The following is a 20,552-nucleotide window of genomic DNA, read 5'->3' as shown; positions in this document are numbered from 1 at the left end:
GAGTTGAGAATCCTTCCTGTCTCGTGGAAGAGTCTAGAACATATCTCCTTTAAAAACTGGGAAACTGAAGCGGGGTGGGGGGTGGTAGAGGTCAAGGTCCCAACGCCAGTGGGCACAGAGCCCTGTAAAACCTCAGGCTGGAGCCTCTCTGTCCAAATGGAGTCCTCAGGAGGCCTCAGCAGCAAAGCAGCCCAGAAGCAGTCTGTCGGGTGGCAGGCTTCTGCCCTTCCTCCTGGGCCTGGCCTGGAGTGCAGAACCCTCCCTCGACCCTTGCAAGGGCAGAAGGGAGAGAAGTGAGGCGCTAGTCCAGTTCAGGTCTCCTGGCAGAGTTGGTCTCCTCCGGGAGTCCTTGAGTCAGAGCTCACGGAGCCTGGGCTTCCCTGGGACTTTGTCCCAAATCTCCAGGGTGGGGCTTGGGTCTGACGGAGCTGTAGGGATCCCCTCATCCCTGCACGGAGAGGAACAGTCCAGCACGGGCCCTTTAAGAAGGTGGGGGGCGGGGGCAGACAGCGGCGGAGCCCCCGCCTGAAACCGGAGCGCGGGTCGGCGCCTGCCCCGCCCGGAGTTAAGTACGGCGGCGGCCGCCCCAGAGCCCAGCCCGCGCCAGAAAAGCCCAGTTCTCTCGACTCGCGACTTCGGGCGTCTAGACTCTGGACTCTGCTCCGCTGCTCGCCAAGTTCTGCCACCCAGCCCGCCGCGATGCGCTCCGGCCCGAGGTCCCCGCCTCCAGCCCCCGCCCTGGCCCTAACTTTGACCTTGGCTGTATTGGCCCGACCAGCGTCCGCAGGTGAGTGAGGGGCCTGAGACCCGGCCCCAGACGAGCTGTAGGGGCTCCTTAGGAAGAGACAAGGAAGAGGAGGGCCCAGAAGCGGCCCCTAGACGAGGAAAAAAGGGGGCTGCGCTTTGCCATTCTAGGCTGGGATCCCTGGGAGTTCGACCACCCCCACGGTGCACGTGGGACCCCCAGCCATATCTCTCCGGCTTCTGGGGGCCCTGGTTACCTGAGGTTGGCCCCAGGGTCGGATTTCCTAGGGCATGGCTCTGCACAGGATTGTCCACTATACCCAGTGGGGCCACCCCAATGCTGTCTGTGCTCCCTGTGCCCAGTAGGCTTTCTGTGACTGCATTGGTGCCCAAAGGACGCCCAGTGACAGCAAGAAGCAAGTACTTAGAAGCCCAGGCCAGGAATGGGGACCCTGTGGGCCATCGGCACCTCAGCTGCCAGCTCCTTCAGCCTCCTCCAGCCGCGCAGCTGCACCCCAGCTCTGCTTCTGCTCCCAACCCCTTGTCCCCAGGTGCATTTTCTGTCTGGCCTCTTCACCACCGCCTTCCTCCTGCCCTCCTCTCCCCCTCCAGTCTTTTCTCTCCTCTCTTCTCACTGAGAGGGCCTGGTTGACAACAGACAGACCACCTACCCTTCGGCCTCCTAGAGGCAGTGCTGGTGCCCTTCAGGTATCCTGTGCCCCAGGAGGGGCTTGTCCCTCAGACCGCCCTGAGCAACCCCCTGCCACGCCTCCCTGTCCCAGGCATTGGTGCTTGACCCCAGCAGAGACTGAATGACAGTTTGCCTTCTGAGAGGTGCTGGGTCGTGTCCCCTCTCTGTTACAATGCCAGAAAGCCCACATTTACAGCATTCTTCCTTTGGTTAAGGCATGGTCTAATTGTGCCATAAGAACTGTGGCCTCAGGGCCCATCAGTCATTACTGCTCATGTAGGAATCAGGGCTTCAGCCAACCTCATTTGGGACCAATCCCAAGAGCAACTTTGAGCAGAGGAAGGGCCTGAGACTCCCTTTCAGGGGTGGGCCACACCCTTCTCCCCATCAGATGGGGAAGCCAGCTCTAATGGACAGCATCATGAGTACCCAGAAGGGATATGAGTCAGGGTGGACCCCCCCCACACTGGGATGAGTCAGAGCTGGATCCCCACACTCCCTGCTGCTATCCCCAGGGACCCCATTCCCCAAGGTCTCAGGGCCTGGGTGATGGGCTGGGCCTCTAGAGAGGTGGGAAGAGGACATCTGAGGTGACTGGACATCTGCTCGTCTAGCCCCCTAGCCTCCAGCCAAGGAAGAGAGTCCAGCACCTCCACCTTCTTGGGCTTCTGCTGAGCCATTCTCAAATACCTTCTCAGCCTCGACAACGTGCAGACATTGTGCTGGGCAATGGGGAGTGCACCAAAATACACAGCCTGAACTTGGACTCATTCACGAGGCAGAAAAGCAAGTTAAAACTCAAAGAGCAATTCCTATCATGTCTGTAAAGATCCAGATGAAGAGTACAGAGAAGAGAAATTCAGAGGCAAGGGGCAGAGGGTGATCCTTGAGTCAAGCCTTGGAGGATGGGGAAGGGGTCAGAACTCCAGCAGGGGCTCAGTGAACAAAAGCACTGAGGTGGGTATGAGCAGAAGGATGTGGAGGTAGGAAGGCCAGCAGCCTGGCTGGAAGGCATACTTTAAGCACAAGCCAGGAAGAGCCGTAGGGCCGGAGCACAGAAACCTTAAATGGCAAAATGCAGCCCATAGCCTATGCCCTGTCGGCACTGGGGAGCCCATGAAGGTTTCAGAGAGGAGAGTGGCATGGTATCAGTGGGGTTTTATAACATTAAGCCGAAGGATTTGGAAATGGAGGAGGGGGGAAGGCAGGGTGAGCTGGTATCCTCTCCTCCTCCCAGGGAGGGCTCCCTTCCAACAAACAACACATTGCTGTCACCATACCTGGCTTAGCTCCCCCTCCTGGTCTCTGCAGTAGGGGCAGCCCCTACCTGAGGAACGCCTCACTCCCACCCCTCCTGGACACCCCTAGCCCCAACGGCCCTTGAGGCCTCAGGGACCAGAGTAGCACAAGCTGGGATGCTTTCCCTGCACTCATCAATATTCCGGAGCATCCAGGTCATGGAGGCCGAGAGTTGAGCACTCCTGGAGACCATCTGGGCCAACCTTCCAATTGTACAGATAGGGAAATTGAGGCTCCAGGAAGGAAGCAAGGTGCTCTAAGTCACACAGAGAAGCCCAGCTGCCCAGGAGGAGCCCTCAGTCCTGTTTTGAGGGAGCTCCCTCTTACATGGGAGCTAGGCTTGGACCACTGTGGCAGTGTGGGTGATAAGTGTGGTGTCCAGCTCCCTCTGAGCCCTGTGGAGGCCCTCAGCAGAGCTACAAGCATGGGGAAGATTGGGTTTGAGCTGATGCAGAGATGGCATTCCACTCAGGAGAAACAACGTGAGCAAAACCGGGAGGTCAGGGTGAGCACAGAGCATGCAGGCCCAGTGGCTCTGTGTACCTCTTCCCTGGCCTGGCACAGCTGCCTCTGAAAGGCAGAAGGTAAGGGGTTGAAGTGGGACTTGGCCAGGAGTACTTGGTAGGGAGGGTTCCTGGGTTACCTGGGTGGTTCTGACTGATGGGGGTGTCTCAGAGAGCAGGGCCCTGGGGGCATCAGGTGCAAGGAGCTGAATCAGGGTACAGTCTTCTGCCTCTAAGGATGGTCTGGGGGGCCAGTGGTGCCAGAGTTAGCCTCTGAGCCCTGTGTGCACGCATGCACTGCCCCAGACTTCGGGGGGGGGGGCTAAGGTTCTTGGCCCAGCCCACCCGGACTCTGGAAAAGCTGTTCCAGAACCAAGTATAACTGAGACCCCTCCCGATGTTGGCCCACCCTCCCAGGCAGGACAAGAAGGGCCTTTCAGTGCTGCCTGCCCGGGGGCCTGGGGAGGGGACCCCACCAGGTGGGCCAGCCGCTGGCAATGTCGACAGGCCAGGCGGGAGGGGAGTGGGGCGTGTGTGGAGCTTCCAGAGGAAGTGTATAGGCTGCATCTGGGAACTGGGCGTGCTGCCCAGGAGGGGGCTGGGGAGGGGAGTTGGAAATAGCCCTGAGTACACACTCACAGATGTGGGTGCTCACACGAGTACACACAACCATGCACACAGCCAGCCAGGTTTACAGACCTGGGCTTGAAGCCTGGGCCAGGAGCCCAGGGTGGCACTTGGGGAGAAGGAGACAAGGATGGCATGGGGCAGGGGGAGCTATGCCACCCTGTGGCTCCTCTCCTCGGTGCCAGGAGCAAATGAACCAGGGGGCCTTTGGTCTGGGACTTGAACCTGCTCCCTCTCTGGTCCCTCTGCTCCTTCACCATCTCTCCCTTCAAAAGTACTAGATTCCCATTATTACTGAATGTGTATGAGTAATTTTTGAATGAAGTGAATTTGATGAACAATTTTGTACTTGGATTCTCTCTGGGGTAGGCACTCCTCGTTCTCTCTGCTTCTCAGGAGGGTTCATAACTCCCAAACAGTGGGGAGGATGGAGCTGTCTTACAACTGAGTTCCCACCTCCAGAAACACCCAGTGGGGGGCACTAACCATGTTGTCCTGCAGCAGCAGCCCTGCAAGTCAAGAAACATTCCCATTTTACAGCTGAGGAAACTCAGAGAAGAGCAGGGACTGACCTCTGGGCACTCTGGGCACACAGGCCATGGTGTTCTCACTCACCCCAACAGCTGGCTTTCCTGGATTAAGCCAGCTGGGCAGCCACCCACCAGGGGGCTCAGGCCACCCAGCAGGGGAGACAGACAGGTATTCAGGGGAGAGACAGTTCCCTGAGGACCCCAGATCTCTCTCCTCTCTCCCCATACCACTCCAGCAGGTGCCCCCTCACCTGTCCAAACCCTCCCCACTTTCTCACAGCATAAGCCCTCTGCCCCTCCTCTGACAGCTGGGGTGGCGGATGAAACCCCGTTTGTCTCAAAAGTAGGGTAGTTCCTCTGGGGGCTGCCGTCAAAGTGGCATGGCTCGCTTACGTTCTGGACAGTGCCTGTCCTGTTGACCGTTCCTTTCTCCCGCTCAGCTCCTGCCCACGCCCAGGCCGCTCCCAGCCTACAGAGGAGCCAGCTCTGCCAGCTCTAATGTGCATCAGCCAGGCCTCCTGCCACTGCTCATGCTAAACCGTTTCCATGTGTCTCTCTTCTGGTTTAACTGTCGTGGTGGGTCAGTGAGGCCGCCTCCCTTCTCAGATCTTACTGCAGAGATTCCCCACCCCAGACCAGCGCCCCCCATGGTTCATAGGGAAACTAGGGCCCAGAGAGAGGCAGCTACTTTCTCGGAATCACACAGCAAGTCCTTAGCAGGGTAGGGGCTAGGACTCCCAGCTCTTTGTCCTTGTGCACTGGTTTAGGTGGTGGCGTTGCCCACGGGCCAGCCATTCTCAAAAGGCAGATTTCCTATCTGCCTCTCTCGAGGATCTCCACAATCTTGCTGCACACAGGACTGAGCCCACAGAGGGGCGCAGAGCTCACATAGAGCCAACCAGGGGTTTTCAGACTGTGCCCAGGGTACTCCAGGGCTTTGCATCCACAGGTGGCGGAGCCTGGGAATATGTGATTCCTGTCCCCTCCCAGTTCGTGCAGAGCAGCTCCACAAACATGTGTTTAGAGATTGGGGTTTTGTGTAACATGGGGTTTTGATACCACATTCTATGACTTTAAAAAAGAAAAAAATGACTTGAAAACCAATGAATTGCTTTGAGTTGAAACATACTGAGAGCAGAGGAGACTCAAGTCAGATACAAGGAGGACTTCCTGGCTTTCAAAGAATCCAGATCAAGATTGATACCAACGGCCCCTAGAAGATATCCTGCCCCAGGTGGAGCAAGGTCTGGGGGCCTGAAGGAGGGGAGCCTCCTCACACACAATCCCAGCTTCCTCCCAGCCAGACCCAGGGACCTGCCCCAGCATTCCACTCCTGCCCCTCCTGGAACCAAAAGGGGCATTCCTGAGCATCCAGGTAGGGAAGAGCCTCGTGGTGCCACCTGCCTGCAGCCCAAAGCCGCCATGGCTGTGCTGGGCCCTCTCTCCTCACAGTGTATCAGCCTCCACATTCAGGGTGATCCTGTGTCCACAGGCTGCTGATAAACTAGGCCATCGGATAACAGTCCATAATCCCTGGTGCCCTTCCACCTTTGCTTAAGCGGTTCCTTGCAACTGGTCTTCCCTTTTTCTCGCCATCCTTCAAGGTACAGCTCCAGCACCACCTCCCTTGGGAGCCTTTTCCAACCACTGATTGCTGAGGCCCACAGCCTGGTCTGTCCTCATCCTGGGGCCCTGCCCTCCATCTCTGCGGGGTTACAGGGCTTTCCTCCTCTCCCCTCACTTGGCGTCTGCCCCCTGGTCCGTGACCTCCATCAGTGTGATGCCTAGTAGATGTGCATGTACACATACGTGCGTGCACACACACACACACTGTTGCTCAGCATCCTGGCTCAGGGCCTCGCAGGGAGAGTGACTAGCCCCTGAGCCAGAAGTAAGGGGGGAAACCCCCGACTCAGGACACACAGCCCCTGGCTCTACCGCCAGGGCAGGGCCTCTGGCCTGGGCCAGCCTGCTCCCTGGGGAGATAGAGGGGGCTGGGAAGAGGAGACCAACTTCCGTTCCCACCTAAGAGCAACTCCTCCCCCCACATTTCAGGAGGGGGCAGCTATAAATATCAGTGGGCTGGGGATGCTGATTCCCATGACAAGGCCCCTCCCTGCCCCCTTCCCTGTGCACAGCGGCTGGGGCCAGCCCAGCTCTCCTACAGCTGGAAGCTGGCCAGGCAGGCCTCAGTCCCAGACACACACACACACACACACACTTCCCACCGTGGTCAGGGAAGGAACAAATCACCCTTTTTGGGCGTCTTAGAGCAGCTCAGAGTGAGCTCCCCTTCCACCCCTGTCCTGACTCAGGCCCCACCTCTCCCTCCTCTGAGTCCTCAACTCTAGAAACCTCTGCAGGGCCGGGGGAGGCAGGAGGCCAGGCACACGGTGGGAAAAACATGGTGCTAGAGAACTTAGGGTTGAATTCTAGTCCCACCACTTGATGTATGACCTTCGGCAAGTGATGCGGCCTTTCTGAGCCTCAGTTTTTCCCCTCTCTAAAATGGGGACAAATAATTCCTACCTCCTACGTGTGTTGAGGATTAAAGCCCTTGCCTGGAGTCCATGCTCCTGAGGTTGCTGTTACTGTTAGTACCATCTTCTTCTGGAGACGGGGCAAGCCCAGAAATATAGGGGCTCCTGCTTAGGAATGGTTGAGAAAAGTTCTAAGGTGGGAGACTGGATGAGGTGGCCCTGTGAGAGGGTCTGTGTGAGACAAAATGACCTGGAAAAGGGGAGGTGGGCTCCCAAGGGAGCTATCAGCCAGCCGCTGCCTACTAGCCTTGGACCCTTCAGAAAGGGGTGGGGGTGGGGGGTTCTACACCTGACTGACTCACCTGAGGCCCACATACCTCTCCTACCACGAGGAGAGGAGCACAGCCCCTCCCAGCCCCACAAAACCCAGTAGCCCCTCAGATGGCAATCATTGAGCTGGAGTACAGTACAATCAGTATGTGTTGAACAAATGACCAAAGGAAACTCAAACCCTGCCTGGAGAACAGAGGATGGGGTCAAAGAGAATGAGCAGGTGCCAGGACCTTTTATAAGACAGCAAGCCTAGGAGCCTATCTTTTCTTGCTGTCTGCTTACCCCTCGGAGGGCCCCTGCGGAGGGAGGAGCAGAAGGCCAGGGCCCGGGATGTGAGATGGCTCGACTGCCAGAGCTCCCTCGGGGCTGTTGCCACCACTCAATGAGCAGTAGTGGCTGCATTATGAGGAGCAGAACCCAGACCGAGAGGGTGTGGGGTGCTCTCTGCCCTGGGCCGCTTGGACCCAGCAGGAGTGTTGGTGATACCTGGGTCCAAGTATGTGTGAGATCAAGGTTGGTGGAGGCCGGGGGAAGTGAGTCTCAGGGAATGGCTACAGAGCGAGGCTAGCAGCCTGGGGGAGTGCCACCTGGAGGGACGCTGGATAAGAGCCTGGCCAGAACCTGGGCCCCCAGGTCAAGATCCCAGTGTGTGGGCCTCCTCTACCTTCACCCCCATAGAGGAAACTCTTCTCTCAGCAGACACTGGGCAGCCCCACCAGCCCCCCGTATGTGTGCTAATAGAATCCAAGCACCTGCCCCCGCCTGGGGCTCTCTCTGGGCAGCTGGTGCCCATGTGCTTCTAGCCACCCATCTGGAGCTCAGCTGAGCCCCTCCAGGGGCAGGTACTCAGATGGGGGCCTGTCCCTCCAACTATTGACAGCCCTGGGGTAGGAGAGATGTTTTAGGCACCTGAGCCAGCTGTGTAACGGCAGCCCTTGGGACACCTGGCCCTGCTGTGTAGCCTTAGGTAGACCACTGTCCCTTTTTGGGCTTCTGGGTAGAATCTTCAGTCTCCAAGATCAGCTCTAAATTCCTCAGGACAGGGGACTCTGCTTCTGTCCAGAGAGAGCAAGCTGCTGCTTTGGGGCTACACAGCAAGGCGGGCTGGGCCTAGAATGGGGCTGAGAGGCAGCCCAGTCTGCCAGAGGTCCCTGGCATTGAGAAACCACTTTCCTACATTGGCGCAGAGTCCTCGGGCTCTCCCAGGATGAGAGTAGCGGTTCCTCTCCACCCCTGGTTCCCATTTTCTACCCGCTGGCCCCTGCCCCGCCCAACCTAAAATAAACCCAGACCACCCCGTCTTGTACCAGCCAGACCCACCCAGCCCCTCCAGAGCCAGTTGAGTCACCACTGGAAGCTGCTCCTTTTTTTAACTGTCTGAGTCACCGGTTGTGGCTATGGCTCCATGACAAATGCCCCAGGCTGCAGCTACCCTGCAGCCCCCAACAGCACAACCAAGGGAGGGGTATGAATAGAGGCTGGCAGCAGGTGTGAACCCAGGCCATAGCCTCAGCTTGTGATACATCCAGGACTGGGGAACTCACTCCCTAGCAAGTCTGAGCCCAGACCTTTCCCCACGGGTCCTGGTACTACCCCGCCCCACCTGCCCAGGACAGTCCTTCAGGGATCTTGGTGACAAAGCCCATCTGTGTCAGCTCAGCCCCTATAGCATTTCTTTGCCTTAAAACAGGTCTGGGCCTTCCACCCTGAGATTACCAGGAACAGAGGGCCTCTGGGCCCTAGCCCTGGAGGGGTGGGAGTGGGCAAGGGCAAGGCCTGGCCTGGGGTGAAGGCCATGGAGATGCCTAATTCCTGCCCTTCCTCACTGGGTCCAACTCCGACGCTGACCACTCTGCCCAGCGCACGGTGAAGACTTTCTATGGAACAGAAGCCCCCACTTCCGATCTGCCCTGGCTTCTCTCTCCCCTTCTACCCACAGTGTCAGCTGGGCTGCAGATCCCTCTTCCCCCAACCCTGTCTCTGTCTCTTCCCCACAGCTGTCTCTCCGTCTTTGCCTGCTGCCTCTCTCTGGCCCTGCTCTGTGCTCTTTCCTCTCCCCAGTCCCAGTGGCAGTCCTAGGTGCTCCCTCTGCAGCTGGCACCCCCCTGCCACAGCTCCTTCTCTGTCTTCCCAGTAGACATAACACACCCTCACCACCCATCCCACAAGGGACTCCGGGCCCCAGGGACCAATCCCGAGAGAAATTTTCCATCCCCATCACCAAGTCCCTCTTTCCCCTGCCCCAAAGCACAGGCTACATCCTGTCCCAGGGAATGTCAGGATCCCACAGGCACTTCCTTGGGGGCTGAGAAAGGGGGACAGGGGGCCTGGGAATGGCCCCACCCCCAGCCCTGTCTGAGCAGGAGCCTGCACAGCCTCAACCCCATCCATCTCCTGCCTGTGGCTATGGCCTCCAGCTATAAATAGGGGCTCTGATTCTATTTTCTTTAAAAACAAGCACCAGACTGTCACCACAGGCCCAGAAAAGCATTCCCTGGCTGGGGCAGTTCCCCACCCGACCCCAGCTGTTGTGTCCAGCCTCCTGCCTCCAGGCACTGGGGTCCTGGAGGACAGAGGAGGACTGGGAAGAAGTCTGGAGGTAAGACAAGGTGGGGGAACTGGGGCAAGCCCCCAGAGGATCACCCAGGGAATGCGGCTGTCCCCTGCCTTGCCAGGCCCCACCACCTCTCTCCATCTCCACTCTCCAAGCACATCAGTCTTGTCCCAGAGACTCAGTGTTAACAGAGAGAGGTGACAGTAACGCAACTCCACAGTGAAGCCACAGTTGCATGTCTTTGCACCCCAAATGCAGAGAAGGAGCTTTGGGCCGCGGGGAAGGGTCGGGGAGGACTTCTTCCCTGAAGGAGCGTGAGGGCATTTCACAGGCAGAAAGGAAAGGAGAGCTTGCCAGGCAGAAGGCCCAGCCTGAGCAAAGGCCTGGAGTGGAGACCTGTCAGGTGTGGATGGAAAACAGCGCAAGGCCCGATGAGCCTGGCATGTGGAGTGTTCAAGAGAGGTGAACAGGAAAGCCTGGCAGGGCAGGGGCAGGGTCACCCACAGCTTCGGTGCCGCACTAGGGCTGGGAGTTGATTGTAGGGCAATGGGGAGTTATCGAAGGCTTCCAGGCAAGGGAGGATGTCAGAGCGACTTTCAGTGTAGGTTAAGTTTGGCTGCTATTAACAAAACGAGACAGGAAATTCATTAAGCTAGGCAAGGGATGGTGGCCATCTGCCTTGTGGGATGGCACAGAGGAGCAAGAAGGGGAGACAAATTTGAAAGAGAATTTAGGGGCAGGATGGGAAGGAGGAGGGAGAATGTCCAAAACGACTTTAAGATTTCTGCCCAGCAATGGGTGGCTGGTGCAGCCTTCACTGGATAGTGAGCAGCTTGGGGAAGAGATGACACTGAGTCTGGCTTGAGATGCGTAGGCTTGGGTTTGGGGGTTCCTATGGGTGTTCCTGCTGTTGATGTCTAGGGAGCATTGGCAGGTGGGCCCAGAGCCCTGGAGTGTTGGTGCTGGAGACAGAGGTGTGAGTTCCTAGCAAAGAGGCAGTGCATGAGACCCGGGGGAAGACATAGGCTAGAGATAGGAGGGCAGGGGTGGGCACAGCTCGGACAGTGCTGACAGTCTGGAGAGGTCCACGCAGTTGGCAGGTGGAGGGTGCTAGGCAGGAACCTATTCCAAGAGGAATTGGGCCTGCCCAGTGGGGAGGTCTCAGTCTGGGGGTCTCTGGGAAATCTGGTTAGCACAGAAGCCACTAGCAAGGACACTGAGGTTTCCTGGTCCACCCTCCCAGGCCACACCTTCCTGCCAGTGTACCACCAGTGCCAGGAGCTTGCTACTCTGCCCGTCTGTTGTCAGCTCTGCCTGATAGAAAAATCCCTCATGTGGGCCAAATGCCACCTCCATTTGACCCTCCATCAGCATCCCTCAGTGCTGCTGTTTCCTCTGTCAGCACATGTGTGTGGGCCTCCTGGATGCCCTGGGCAGAGAATACGGGCCATGGATCCTGACCTCGAGAGCTTCCAGTCTGGCCAGGCCTATGGCCCTTAGGCCAGAGGTGGCTCCGCTGTACCCGCTGTAATGGCCACACCTCTCTACCGTCAATTTCTGCTGAGCTGGGCTGGGTTCGCCAGGAACTAGGTTTGTGTCAGTCTCCCCATCCAGGTCCCCTTTCTACAGATGGGGAAAACTGAAGCCAGAGAGAGCACGTGGCTCTGATTGGAGAGTGTGTGTGTTGGTGGGGGATCCCTCACCCAAGCCTTTGCTTCCTCCAGTCTCCTGGACATGAGACTTCTGTCTGTGGGGTCATCCCACCCCTTTTCCCTATATTTCAGATGGGGGAACTGAGGCAAAGATAGTGGTGGCTTCTCCAAAACACACAGCCTATTGAGCACAAGCTGGGCCAAATCGGTCCAGGCCTCTGTCCAGACCAACAGTCATTGCTTCCTCTGTCCCCTATCCCAGCTCATGTACTCACTGTCTCCAAGCCCAGTCTGCCAGTCGGGGAAGCCCAAAGACACCTCCCTGACAGCCCTGCTCTTAGCGGTTTCTCCTCCTGGAGTGGAGGGGAAACTCAGAGATGAGCAACATGCTCCCCAGCTCTGGATTCAGCCCAAGAGAGGAGTTGGCCTGGCAGCCTCTTGGAGGCAGGCCTCTCACCCTGGGCAGAGCCCACACCCCAGCCTCTTCACCCTCTTCCCTGACCTCCAAAACCCCAGTGGGCATGGCTGGCGCTTATCACTGGTTTTTGGAACGTGCCATCCTCAGCTAGCCCTGAGGAAGGTCCCTCCCTTGATCCAACCAACCCAGAACCCAGCCCCATCCAGCTAGGCTGGGAGAGGCCGGCTGCCAAACCACCCATGAAAGCAGATGCTCTCCCCTCCCTCCACATCCACCCCCAACCCTGACACAGGGAGCCCCTGAGGACAGGAAAGGAAAAGCGTGTCTTCCCTAGGCAGGGGGCCAGCTCTCACACCCTCCTCTCACTGGAGCAGGCAACAGATGCCCCACTTCCGATTCCCACACAGCAGCCATCCCATACACACACATGCACACATGCCCCTCCTTGACTCCACAACACCCAGTCCTGGACCTGCACCCACAGGAGCTGGAATCCGGCTCAGCTCCTGCTCCTCCTGAGTTTCTAACACAGCCCTCTTTGAGCCTCAGTTTCCTCATCTGTAAAACAGGAGCTAACTCACAGGGACCTTGCTGGGGTGGGGGGGCTGGGCAGGCCCCTTGCCAGGTGAGGGTCCCTCACTCTGTTTCTTTCCTGCCAGAACCCCTGCCTCAGCCTGGGTCCACTGAGATGAGGGTCCCACTTTCCCTCCAGGGCCAGGAAACCGACAGAAAGGGGCTGTGGAAGGGGGCCCAGAAACCCACCCATCTCCCTGTACTGAAGGAAAATTATAAGGCAGGGAAAAGCCTCTGGGAATTGCTCCACCCGCAGCAGCCCCACCCCTCCTCCCTCCTTGCCTCCAGCAAGTGGAGCAGCAGGGCTTCCACAAAGACTCCATTGAAGGCCCGCTTTCCTCCTGCCCCAGCCCTCCAGCCTGGGTGGACTCTGGGCTGCTCCATCCAGCAAAACTTTTCATTTTCCCTCCCACTTCCTCTGTGCCCCACGTGGCCCCAGGGTTGGGATACGTGGCTGGGAGCCCAGAGCACCAGCCCTGCCCCTGTCAGCATCTGTGGACCAAGCTCAGCATCTCCCACCCACCGGTCCCAGGGATACTCTCCTTCCAGAGGGGGTCCCTAAAATTGGAAATGTTCCCCAAGATATACCCCTCGGCAGAGGTGGCCTCTAGGTGCCTGGTTAGAGGACCAGTAGCTGAGGCCAGTGACCAGGGTCAGGGCTTAGCCAATAGCAGAAGAAACCACTGTCCCACCCTGGCCTCCTTGGCCTTACAAGGGACGGGAAAGGCAACCAAACAGAAAATCAAGGGAGGGAGTTGAGGAGGGACGGGGCCACCTTGATCCCAGCCGAGATCTCTGCAATCTTGAGACAGGAGGCAGTCTGCCCATGAGCACTCAAGATCTGACATTCCTGCACTCTACTGGGACAAGCTATTGTCTCTGAGAGGGACAGCTGCTTTTTAAAGTTCTGTGTGACTTTGAACCAACCTACTATTGTTCCTGCAGCTGTCGCTTGTCGGGCAGGAGAGGAGCAGGTAGTCAGCGGGCCTCTGGGATGGCCCTGCGTTGTGGACTCCCAGTCTGGGAGAGCCAGAGCAGTGCACTGTGGGTCTGCAGGTGCGTGAGCATCTCCCAGGCAGCAAGCCCTGCAGAGGGTGAGTGTCTAGACCCCAGTGTCGCTGCTGCGGGCGGCTTATGTTTCCCTTTGGTCTGACCTGAAGCCTGTCCCTGACCTTCCCCATTGTTACCTTCAGAGATAACAGGCTTGAGGGAAGGTGAAAGCTTGGTTTGAGCTTTGAGGGGACTGTGGGACATGCTGAGGGAGGGCTGACACCTGAATAGACACAGTGACAGCTTCTCCCTTGCCTGGGAGCCCAGGGAGCCAGGCGTGGCTGGAGAGAGTCACGGTCCAGTATCCAGAGCCAGACCGGGCGCCGCATCCTCACCTGCCCCACGCTCACGGCACGTGCTATGACATATGCGCTGGCCAGCCCTCCTGCATACTCACAGCTGTGCCGCCCACTGTGCCATGCAGGCGTCTGTGGCACTCCGTGGGGCTGATTCCTTATGCCAGCACACTGCACTGCTTTCCCAGCTCTGAAGTGGGAGAGGGCAGTGCAGGAACGTCAGCCCCCAGGCCTCAACTCCTCCAGCCCTGGTTCTAAGCTCTGGTTCTAAGTCAGGGAACTTTCTGCCCTACCCCAGCCTCCTCAGAGGCTGCCTGGCTTGGGGGCAGAATGCTGGTAAAGTTAAAGCTAATCCCTTGGAGGCACAAGGGGAGGAGATCTGGCCTGAGTTCTGGAGGGCCTGGGTGATCTCAAGGAGGACTCAGCTGCTGAGACAGGCACCTGGCCCACCCCTGCTCTCACACAGGGCGGGCATTCAGCCCCCAGGTGGGCCACACACACACTCATGAGAGGAGACAGAGAGCCCTTCATCCCTGCCTTGGCCCTTCCAGAGCACCCACCCCACAGCCCCCCTTGGACTCCCTCAGGGGGACTCTCCCAGCCTCACCCCTACCTACCCAGGATCTGAATCTGGAACCAGGATCTGCCTCCCCTGGTGCCAAACCCCAAGGAACTATGGTGGAAAAGTTCAGCTTCTCCTCAGAGCAGGACCCCCTCTTCTCCCCTCCCCTCTCCAGCTGGCTGGCAGAGTACCCCCCCCCCCCCCACCCTCCTCGCTCCTGTCCACAGCGGCACACTTGCTGCCAGCATCCTGCCTTCTCTGTCTCTCTTGGTTTTTTCTCCTCCAATTCCTTCCTCAGGCCTCAGACTGGATCCTGGGTTAAGTCTTTGTGGAGGAGTCATCTTTATTTCTCATTCTCAGTTTTAATATCTTTCTCAGGCTTTCTGTCCCTCCCAGGTTGGTTCTCCTTTTCCGTCCCTGTCACTGCATAATGCATTTATGAATGAATGAATGAATGAATATGGGTTCCCCCTTCTCTCCCCATCCATCTCTCACCTCCTGCTCTGTCTCATGCATAGGTCTCCCACCACCCACCCTTGATTGTGGGTGCAGGCCCTCCCCCCCCCCCCCCCCCCCCCCCCCCCGCCCCAGCCATTGTGCCCAGCAGCTCTAGGCTCTCAAACTTTCTCCCTTATAAAGTCAGGCAGCAGCGGACACCCAGGAATGCTGCTGCTACCCATGGCGCCTGCTGTCTGTGGAGCTGCTTGGCTGCCCCAGGCGACCAGGAATGTGGTGAGAGGAGAGCGGGACACACAGACATTGATTGCCAGGGAGTGGGGCAGGGTTGGGGTGCCTGGGCAGGTGGGGCTCAGACAGATGCAGGGCTGGGGACTGCAAGCTTTCTCCTTCTCTCTGTCAAGTTGCTTCTCCTCTGGAGCCTCAGTTTGTCTGTCTGGTAAGTGGAAGCAGAGCACCCTACTGCAGGCAAGGGCTGTGGAGAGCTTTGCTATTATGGAACCCATCACCAAAGGGCCGGGGCACAGGGCTGGGGAGGCACGAGACCCCAGGCCTGGCTCTCTGGACTGTCCTAGTGCAGGGTGATCCTCCCAGTTACAGCCAGGATGGGGCAGAGGCAAGAGGGGGGACAAAGACAAAGACAGGGAGAAAGGAGGAAACGCAGAGGCAGAGGCCGGCAGCACAGTGGCTGAGTGGCCAAGACAGAGCCGAGGGAGAGATGGGAGGGAGCCAGTCTGGCTAGACCGGGGGTTCTGAGGACTCAGAAGGAGCAGGGTCTGCCACAGCCCCCGGGCAGGAAAGGGCACTGGTGCTTGAGACCCTGCCCCTGGTGAGCCTGGGAGGGGGTGGGCAGTGTGATGGGCAGAGACACTCCCCACCCAGTGACCCCTTGTCCTAAGACCCTGCTGATAGGTGAGGGTTGGGTGTCACAATGGAAGTAAGCCTCAGGTTTGGGGTCCCCCAGGTCCCCATTCATACACGTCCTAAGAGTGTCCCCAGGGAGCTATGAGATGTCCGCACAACCTGTGCCCTGCCAGAGGGTGGCTTGCTGGGGGACCTTGGCCTGGGCTTCATCCCCATGTGTGACAGGGCTTGATGGGGAAGGACAGACTCTTTCTGTGCCCCCAGCCCTCCTCTCAGGAAAAGGGATGGAGTGGCCCCGCCCTGGGCCCAGACAGCAGCGCCCTGTTTGTGGCAGGAAGGGTGGGAAGCTGTGGGACTTCTCCACCTTCAGCAAACCTCTAGAAGGATAGGTGCCGGGCAGGAGGGGCGAGAATCTCCAGGAACACACGGCCCCTTTCATGGAGCCAGGCACAGCCGAGTCACGGCGGGCGGACACCAAGGGGCAGGACAGGCCTGGGCACAATCGTTGCTCTGTCCTGGCAGCTCCCAGCCCACACACGCGCACATACACAAACACACAGCCTTACACAAACCCAAAATACACCCCAGCAGCCACCCACACACTTGCACACATGCAAATACACGTCTCCATAGCCTTGGAGACTCACCTGCGTACCTTATTCCCGACAGAGAAACCCATACGTGTGTCACTCTTCCTGCCCCTCCACTTGTCCTACAGACCCCTTGGGGCATCCTGCCCCCCCCCCCATGCCACCCAACTACCCAGGTGGCCCAACCAGTGACCCTCTGCACACTCATACTTGAGAGCAGACGGGTAAGGGACCTCCAGGACTAATCTCCACAGACGGGAGTAGGAAGAAGTGCCCATTTTACAGAATGGTGACACTGAAGCCTAACCTGGGCCCCTTCTCCTGGCCCAGAGGGCAGCACACACAGCTGCTGCAGGCCTGAACGAGTGTTTGATGAATCATGGGTCTTTTTGGCCCAGGAGAGGCAAGGGCAGGTCTCCAAGCATGCTGATGCCTCCTCTCCTCCCACTCCCTCTGCACCCCGATCAGGGTGCTGAGCCTGGCTTGGCGCATGCTACTTTTCCCTCTACCCCTCTGTCTTCAACTTTTCCAGAGCCTGCATATCCATGCCTGTCTCGCTTGGCCTCGCTATCCTCTGGGACTGCCCCATTCACTTCCTTCTCTGCTCCTCTATACCAGCCTCACCTCCCGCAGGAAACCCTCTGGGATTGGCTCCTAGCCCATTACTTCTTTATCCTGCATCCCCTCTCCAGCTGCACCCCCCTACCCCAGGACAGGGATTCTGGGTTCTTGCAACTGCAGCCCATCAGAGATGGTAAGAAGGGGCAGAAGAAGATCAGGAGGTAGGGGGAGTGGTGCTGTCAGAGTTTCCAAATCCCTGGCCAACAAGGCCTCAGAGGCCTCTGTTGCTCTGTTGGGGCAAGGGGGCTGCCTGGCCTGTGCGCTCTCAGTGCTCACACAAGGCAGCTTATGTGAGCCCTTTCCTGCCTAGCCCCACAGGAAGTAGCAGGGCCCAGCCCCTCAATGGGTCCATTCAGACCCCAGCTCTCTGGAAAGTACCTCCGCTTCCTGCCACCCTCCCACTCTGGCCTGGAGAATCAGGCCAAACATGCTGCTCCCCTCCCCTGCTGGGAGGGGGCTGGAGGCAGGTGGTTCAGTGGTTAGAGCCAGCCATCTACTTCGGCTCCTGCCTGGTCCAGCCCTGACCATGTCCATGTCCCAGCAGGTTTACACACACCTTTAGCAAAAGGGAATGTGGATGGGTGCGTGGGCTCACTCCCGCACAGGGCAGGGCAATGGGCCCTCTCCCCAGGGGTGGCATGCAGGTAAATGTCTAGCAACAGGCTCTCTGGCAGAGAGGGAGTCCTGATCTGTAGTGTTTGCCTCTTTTCATGGTATAAATATTCTCACTGGGCAACATCACCTGGCTCGCAAAATTCCTGCACATTTAATAGTCAGTTCTTGCCAGCTGCTCTGAGCTCTGGCCTGCCACGGCAGTGGCTCCCTCCTGTGGGGCCACGTGCCCCTACCCTCTGCGCTGTGGCTGCCCTCAGTTCAGTGTGCTGCATTTTGTTCTTAAGAATCAGTCCTTGCAGATAAGCTACCCCCGTGGGTGCCCACCACCTGCCAGTCCCCTGGTCTGCCCCTCCCTGGCACTGTGGTGTGCTGGACTGGCTCAGCCATGCCCACCCAGATGGTTTTGCAATTCTTGTTTGATTCTTTTAGCTTCCCAGACAAAGTTCTGGTGTTGTAACAACAGGAGATAATTAGAGGGGATTCCAGCTCAGTCCAAGGGGAAGAGCATCGTCTTGCTTGGCCATCGCTCCACATAGTGTTGGCTGCCCTTGGGGCATTCAAGTCTCAGGCTCCTCCAGTGGCTAATGCTACTTCCCTAGGCGCATGTCAGCTGACTCAGGCTGGCCGAGGACCAGCACGTATGTGGCTGGTGCCAGATCATCCCTACCAAGGCCAACAGCCTTTACTCGCCCACACAGGCTTTAAGGGAAGCCCAACAGGGATGAATCACTTTTATAACCATTCCTGTCCACCCCGCTCCAGCCCTGGACCTCTGGGAGGCAGAGTCAAAGTTATATTTGGCCCTAATCTCCAAAAAAGGAATGGACCAGAAATTGTGGCAGCAGGTTGGAGGTCAAGGGAAGCTAATTTGGGGAAACTGCCTGGAGGAGGTGGCAACTTAAAAAGAAGAGGTGTCCCAATGTGGGACAAAAGGGGCCTGCACAGTGACCGCTAACCCTGAGAAGCCCCAGACCCGGCCTGCTGCCTTGGGAGGCCCTCTTTGGCCTGACCAGCAGCCCCTCAGCCTCTCCCAGCCCTGTCTTCAGCCTCAGACCCAGGCTTGGAGAACTCAGCTGTTGTCATCCCTGGCTCCCTGGCCATGGTAGAAACAATGGGGCCTGGATCTGACCACTCACTGGGGACCATTAGTATTTCTACAACAGGAAGCAATACCGGGTGATAGAAGAAGTTTTGGCCCATTTTGGGTCTGGCACTGCACGTGGTCTCCATCTGGCCTCAGAGACTTTGCTCCTCAGTGGACTCAGGCCAACAAGCCGCCACTCCCACCCCCAAAGATAGCTGGGAGCATGGCCCAAGAGAGAAGTGGGGATGGGTGGGCTGCCTGTCTTAGGACCACTAGGAGGCGCCAGCCGTGGCGCCAGCCAACCATGGGGGTGGCACACGGCATGGAAAGCATGGCCAGGAACCAAACCGTAGGGGCACTTAGGAGAAGGAATTCTAGCGGGGATCAGTTTGGGGTAGGGCTGGTTCTTCTGAAATTCCATTCCTGGGGCCTCTGACCACCAGGCCAGGTGGTCAGGCCAGTGATGGTTTCCCCTTTGGCCAGGGAGGGGCCAAGCCCAGGCCCAGACCCAGGATGGGGATTTCTCCAGGGCCTAGGGGAGGAGAGCCAGAGCTGCAGAGGCACCTGGCCCCAGGAACCTGTGAGGGGAAGATCTGAGTTGCTTCGAATTGCTGGATCTAGTCTCCTTCAGAGCCAAGGTCTAGGGTGGACACAAAGTGAGGCTGTGCCTTCTGGTGCCAGGACCAAGCAGGTGCTGGCATCTGGCGGAGGCCCACAGGGCAGCGCCATTTAAAACAACTGTGAGGGCACACCAGCATGAGACCCCATCCCTGCAGCCCACCCGTCCACTCTGCAGTACCTTTCCTCCTCCAGGCAAGAGTCTGAGCCTTCACCCCAGCCTCCTCTCTCACAGCCTCCTTCTTCGGTGAAAACCACCTGGAGGTGCCTATGGCCACGGCCCTGACCAGCATAGACCTACAGCTGCAGTTCTCCACGTCCCAGCCCGAAGCCCTCCTTCTCCTGGCGGCAGGCCCGGCTGACCACCTCCTCCTGCAACTCCACTCTGGCCGCCTGCAGGTCAGTGACAGCTCCCTGTTGAACTCCTTCTCTAGCTTTTAATGGCCCCCAACCGGCTGTGTGACCTTGTGCAAGTTGCTTTCACCCTGGGGTCTCAGGTCCTCCACTGTGAGATGGACAGTAGCATCCCAGAGGGTGTGACTCCCTCATGAACTGGCTCTGTTCTCCTACTCTCCAGCCTCACTTCTCACCACAACCCCTAGCTGGCCCTTTTGTCCTCTAGCCGCACAGACTGCTTTCAGTTCCTTGTGGCCTCTTGCTGCCAGGCCTCTGCTCCCTGCACTCCCTCTGCCTGGTGCTTGCTTCATCCACTTCCTGCACCTGCCTACTTCCAGCCTCTCCTTCAAGTCTCAGCGTGGACATCCCTTCCTCCAGAAAACATCCCCCTGACACTCACCTGGGCTGGCTGCCCTCTCCTGTGCTCCAGCTCTGCCTCTGCATCCCTCTGCATGGCATCAATCCCCCTGTATCTCCATTGTCTGTCCATAATGGTAACAACCAGTACGGCTGTAGCTTCCTCATTTTTCCATTTCATCCTTCAAGTCACTAGAGGCTTTTTGGCAAAGAGTCTTCTGGCTCTCTCTTGACGATTTCTCCTAACCATGAAGAGTCTGAGAACCCAAGTTTGGTCTTAGTCCAAACATGGGGGAGACATCTGCTTCTACAGCCCAGTGGGGAGAGGACTGTATGGCCTCGTTACCATCAGTCCATCTGCTGCTGCCATTGCTTCTCACTGCCACAAGGTGTCACTGTTGAACACGGCCTGGTACAGCCTGGCACTGCTGCTTTTCCTCTCTTCCAGGTACAGTGATGTCACACCCCTAGAAAGGTGCTCTGTACTTGGACTCCCAAGCTCACTGTTCTTAGTGCTCTGCTCTTTCAGTTCCCATACTCTGCCATTCTACCATCTGGTTGTGGAAGCACCACACCAGAGCTAGTTCCAGTGTCTGTGTCAGTGAGACAGAACCATGTCCCTCTTCTCTCCCCAAGGAT

General features: G+C 58.0%; 1 protein-coding gene across 1 annotated transcript in view; it reads left to right on the top strand.

Moving 5' to 3' along the window:
* The first annotated feature begins 573 nt into the window (after window positions 1–573).
* The window catches only part of LOC124235774 (chondroitin sulfate proteoglycan 4), a 35,325-nt gene continuing 15,346 nt past the window's right edge, over window positions 574–20,552 (top strand). The window contains exons 1-2 of the mRNA XM_046654187.1: window positions 574–787; window positions 19,396–19,559. Coding sequence (XP_046510143.1) covers window positions 700–787; window positions 19,396–19,559 — 252 coding nt within the window. The 5' untranslated portion in view covers window positions 574–699. The remainder of the gene's footprint in view (window positions 788–19,395; window positions 19,560–20,552) is intronic.

Source organism: Equus quagga, chromosome 2, assembly GCF_021613505.1.
Source record: "Equus quagga isolate Etosha38 chromosome 2, UCLA_HA_Equagga_1.0, whole genome shotgun sequence".
Taxonomy (NCBI): domain Eukaryota; kingdom Metazoa; phylum Chordata; class Mammalia; order Perissodactyla; family Equidae; genus Equus; species Equus quagga.
Note: the sequence above shows the minus strand (reverse complement) of the source record. Positions and strands in the feature narration are given on the sequence as shown.